Source organism: Arachis hypogaea, chromosome 20 (assembly GCF_003086295.3).
Source record: "Arachis hypogaea cultivar Tifrunner chromosome 20, arahy.Tifrunner.gnm2.J5K5, whole genome shotgun sequence".
Taxonomy (NCBI): Eukaryota; Viridiplantae; Streptophyta; class Magnoliopsida; order Fabales; family Fabaceae; genus Arachis; species Arachis hypogaea.
Window position 1 is genome coordinate 126,153,241 of NC_092055.1, and position 5,923 is coordinate 126,159,163.

The 5,923-nt window shown below is 24.9% G+C and overlaps 1 protein-coding gene across 1 annotated transcript; it reads right to left on the minus strand.

Annotated features, from left to right (window-relative positions):
- Positions 1-221: 221 nt before the first annotated feature.
- LOC112783131 (BURP domain protein RD22) lies at positions 222-5,641 on the minus strand. The gene is made up of 5 exons (XM_025825913.3): positions 5,385-5,641; positions 4,801-4,909; positions 3,326-3,508; positions 1,440-1,829; positions 222-1,049 (listed from the first exon to the last, which is right to left on the minus strand). Exons 1-5 carry the CDS (start codon positions 5,424-5,426, stop codon positions 628-630), a joined length of 1,146 nt encoding a protein of 381 aa, XP_025681698.1. The 5' UTR covers positions 5,427-5,641; the 3' UTR covers positions 222-627.
- Positions 5,642-5,923: the final 282 nt, after the last annotated feature.

A 5,923-nucleotide genomic window follows, 5' to 3' on the forward strand; every position in this document is an offset into this window, starting at 1 on the left:
GAAAAAACCTATCAGAATTAAAACTATTTAAAGTAAATTGGATTGGATTGAATATTATTTGATTTATAATGGAATTTTGAATCAAGAAATAAATCACTTTTAATACTTGTGAGTTGTGAGCGTGCGTGTGTGTGTATTTTTTTTTCAGGAGAATACACAGCCAAATTTACACGAGATTTTTTAATAACAGTTTTCCATGCATATCTGTAGGAGAACAATAATGATGAAGCCACAATAATTAATATATCATCTAATATGAAGTATAAATATTCATAAAATACATACGATGATATATCATATATCATATCTAAATTCTACATAATAATAAGCTAGGTAATGTGCAAGAAAACCACACAAAACACTAGCAAGATTATATATATGTAATGGTAGCTATTTACATAAAAATATTTTTATGTGTAAAAATGATAGCCAATAACTATTAAAATTACAACGTGTTAATATCATCTTAACTATCATTTTTACGTAAAAACATTTTTATGCAGATAACTACTATACGAATTCCACAAAAAAAAAAAAAAGCATTCAAATCAAGTTCTATAGCAAATGTTACACCGGTAATATGATACTAGTTATTATTCATAAGCTTACACAAATTAAATGGCACATTTACTTGGAAACCCAGACAACATGATCCTCAGGAAGGAAGTGGCACACTGGTGTTCCAGGCTTAACTTTCAGCACTTGAAAAGCCAAATGCTTGGGGTTCCATCCAGAGGTATCGGTGTGGCAGACGGCGGCGGCTTTAACTCTGCTTCCATCAGCACCCTCCAAAGGCACCTTAAAAGCCATAGTAGTTTCTGTTTTGTGGCAATAAAACAGAGCATAAGGGTAATTTTGTTTGTGGCACACAACAGCTTTGTTTTCATGGTTTATCTTCTTTACACCCGGTGCAACGTTATAACTCTGCAGCTTTGTTTCTTTGCTTATTTCGGTGGACACTACATCAATATTTTTTCCAAGTTTTGAAGTGCTAAAATCTACCATAGATTCTAACGAAGTTGCACAATACTTCTCTTCGCCTTTAATCCCTGGTAACATAATGATAAAATAAATATATAATAACATTAGAATATATAAATTGGAATTTGAATTTTTTAAAGATTCATTATGCCAAGCCAATTCGCATAAAATATATATTAAAAATAATATATATATATATATATATATATATATATATATATATATATATATATATATATAATAGATTTGATAGTAATTTTTAGTGTGTACTACTAAATCAACTACACTAATATAAGATACGTATTTAAATACATTAAATAAAGAGCTACATATCATGTGGATTTTGAAATTCAAATTTAGTTTATTAAAATTCAAATTCAAATTACTATATACTATAGAATCATAATTTTGAAATAATTTTAAATTTGAAATAGCCGTTTAATGGAAACATGTTTTACCTGGCTCCTCACATTCCTTGATGGTGTTCTTGATGGCATTAGCTTCATCTGATTGAGGATCCACGGAGAGCTTGCTGAAAACATCTTCCACTTTGTTGGATGAAAAGGGTAGCGAGTCTGCCACTTGGCGGGGCAAGAAGGCGGCGGCATCGTCGGTGGTCTTGGTAAAGTGGAGGTTGAATTTGGTTCCGGGATGCAAATCCTTTTGTAAGAAGAAGAGTGCGACGTTGGGGTCATCATGCAACTGGGTCTCAGAAGCAGCATAGCGGTAAATAAATGGAGAATTTGGTCCAACTCCAACATACACAGGCTTCCCCTTATGGCCATGGCCTGTGTTCACTGATACTCCTCTTCCTCCCCCTACATTCACATTTGTACCACCATGCTTCCCTGACTCACAAGTAACACGCTTATTACTTATTATTCGGATCTTATATATATGCTTTATTTACTTATGCGTAAAACGTTTTCTTTTTTATATTAAAAACGATTATAAAAAATAAGAGGAGATAAAAATATCGAACGTTTGCGTGTACTTCTCTTTATTTGAAAATTAGTTATTAGTATAAAATATATATTAAAAATAAATTAAATAATATATATTTATGTATGCATTGTTAGTTTATATAAAATTAATAATTTAATTAAATATATTAAATTATTTAAAAATTTTAATTATTTAAAAATACTAAATATGTATTAAAATTAATTATTAATATAAAATATATATTGAAATATAAATATATATTAAAAATAAGTTAAACAATATGTATATTTATAATTAATTTTTGTAGTTGATTTTAATGTATAAATAATATTTTGATTTTGTTAGGTAGACAATAATTTTTTTGAATAATAGATTTTAGAATTGACTCAATAAAGTAAAAAAAATATTTTACCTAAATTACTTCCTAAACCCTAATATTAAGATAACTAAATTGAAATCTAATAATTATTAACTGTGCATACCTATTGAATTGAACATTTGACATATCCATTATTCACATTCTTATTATCTTCCTATACTTTTCCATAATATTTTTATTATCTTTTATACTATAAAAAGAATATAATTTTTACCTATTATTTACATATAACAAAGATTTAAGAAAATTAAGTTAATCTTGTGAGAAATGTACTTTTGCACGTAATATTTTCTTTTTTTTTAATATTATTTTTGTTATAAAATAAGCAATCTTAACTCTCTCAGAGTCTTTACACAAGTTCACTCTCTATATTACTATAATAAAATTATCCTATTTTGAATTTGGGAGCCACTTAGATAAATATGTCATAAATGTCTTCTTTTAAAAATATTTTTTAAAAATTAAAATTTAATACATATAATCAATTAAATTGTGTTATTTTAATTAAAATTAGATCGAACAAATCAGTTTAGCCAAAAAATTAATAAATTAAATTTTAAATCGATCTAAGTTAATATTTTTTTATAAAAAATAACTACAATATCCTTATTATAAAAAATAACTAAAATACTCATATATATATATATATATATATATATATATATATATATATTTTAAAAACTTTAAATTCTAATCCTATGTCGACAGAAAAAAAAAAAGACTAAAATTTAAAATTCTTAAAACTAATATATATAATAAGAGTATTTTAGTCATTTTCTATAATAGGAATATTGAAATCATTTTTTATAAAAAAAATAATATTAATTTAGACCGATTCAAAATTTGATTCACTTTTTTTCGATTAAATTAATTTGTCTAACCTAATTTTGACAAAAATAATATAATTTACTTAATTATATGTGTTAAATTTTAATTATTAAAAAATATCCTAAAAAAAAAAAGACGTTCTTATGGAAGTGTCTTCCTTTGACTTTACACACAATTCATGTGTATTTGTACCTGGGGCATGGACACTAACTCCACCTTTGCCACCAACGTTGACATTGGTCCCTTTTCCGGTGTTAACGTTGACCCCTCCGTGGCCAACGTTGACTGCAGTGCCCCCGGGCTTTCCTTTCCCTGCTTGCACGTTCACACCGCCTTTCCCTACACCCACATATGTGCCTTTCTCTTCCCTCCAGTCTGCAAATGAAGTTTAACAATTAATCTCATTCTTAATTATTTCTTGGAAAAGTCTAGGAACCAGCAACTTTGTTAAATTTTGGGCAGCATGTAACCAGCAAAAAAAAGTGAATCATTAGATGAAATTTCACACCAATCTCACACCATTAAAATCATCATTGATGACTATTTGATGGCTACAAATCACAAAAATTACTGTCCTCCTAGCATTTCTCTTATTTCTTTGCAGTAATTAAAAATTGATAACTAGTAATTAAAATTCATATACGATGTACAGTGCATATTTTTATATACTGTCCTTTACTTTTTCTTTTGACAAAAAAAAAAAGACAGAGTATAAATTTATAAATAAAAAACAGTAAAAAAAAATTAAAAAAATTCCAATGATTTATTATCAATATGCGATTTTCAAACTTTAATAACAAATGTTTAAATTTAAATCCTTTAAATTTTAAATTTTTTTTCTCTTAATTTTATTTATGAAATAAATAGTAAAAATTTTACTCTTTAAAATAAAATATAAAATTTAAATGATCTAAATTCCAAATATTTTTATCTACTGTGCAACTATATATATAATTACTATTATAATATGTAGTAATAATAATAATTATTAGTAAAGATCTTTTTTAATAGTCACAAAAAATATATAATTATCATTATAATATGTAATAATAACAAAAAATACATAATAATTATAAAAATATAAAATAAATAAGATATATATAATAATCAATATATTATTTCTATTAAAAATGATTTTTGTTAATAGTGTATATCCATAACTTTACATTCCTTACAAGTTTTATTATTTAGACAATATTAATTACTATTATTAGAAATAAAAAATATTTCCATTATTTTTTAGAAAAATATTTTACCATGAAATAAAAAAATTATATATAATATGAATCTGAGTAATAATATATATAAATGAATAACATATACTATATATAGTTATATACTTAGTATTTTCAACTAACAGTCTCTTTTCAGTTGTATACAAGTATTAAGATAATTATTAAATTTTATTGAAAATATAAATAATTAAAAGAGAAAGACAAAAATATATCTAATATTATTTTCTCTTTCTATTAGTCTTCTTCTTCTTCTAATTGTACTTTTCTGTTTAATAATTGAGTAGGATATAATATGTAAAAAATAATTAATCATTTTTCGAAATTAAAAAATGAAACTTAATTTGTAATAAAATAAAAATAAAAATAAAAAATAATTAATTTAAAATGGAGTATAGTGTATATATAGTTTGAAGATAGAGTATGAAGAGTTACCAGGGTGCAAGATATTAGTGATGGCTTTTGGCATGGGTGTTGTGGGAAGCACTGACTTCCAGTAAAGTTCAGGAGATAAGGCACCACCATGGGTTGCTCCCACAACTAACTGAAATAATTAATTATTACATTATTAAAATAATCATAAACTATTCTAGTATTCTACCATAAACAATAAACAAATAATATAGACTATGAGAAAATTTAGAGACCAATATTTTTATTAAAATTTGGTCCGTACTTAACTAGTAAAAAAAAAATCTCATATTATTAAATATAATTTTATATTATTAAAAATATTAATAATAACTAATTAATAAATATAAATCACAAAATTTACTATCCTTAATACTCTTGTAATAGAAAGAATTCAACTAAAAATTGTAGTTTGAAATTAAAGCTTTCTAAAAAAAGTAACAAATTGATCTGAGCATGAGCATATGAACTTGAACTATATATATATAATACGTAATAGTATATTTGAACTTGCACTCACTCCAAATAATGATTCCCTTCATCACTTACACAAATAAAAGTGAAACAAATAAAAAGAAGAAAAAAAGGAAGTAGTATTAAGCTCTCACATTAAGTATAGCAAAGATGGGAAGTAGAAGAGGAAAGTCCATGTTGTTGGGAATGAAGGAAATTAAAGCTGAAACCAACAAGTGCTTTGATGAGATGATATATAAAAGAAGGTGATGAATGAATGTCCCTTCCTTACACTATCTATATATTTATATGCTAAAGATATTATTAAAATATTAATATTAATGTAGGAATGATAATAACTTAATTAATTAATCAAGGAGGTGGGGTTCTAGAATCATGTCGTTTGAACAGCAACTTACTACCAAATTTATCATACTGTGTTTAATAACTTCAACTGTCTCCGCTTCTCTAACTTTAAAATCTCATTTAGTGTCTTTGTGTAAGTAGGTACACATATTGATTGACACGTATGTACATACATGGAGAGTGATAATAAATAAATAATGTCTTTATATGTATATGAATTTTTTTTTCTATTTATTATCGATATTGGTTTTTATTGTCGATATTAATTTTTATTATTGTTAAAAATATAATGTATCTTTTTTTATTATCTAAGTTTTTTTTTTAAAAG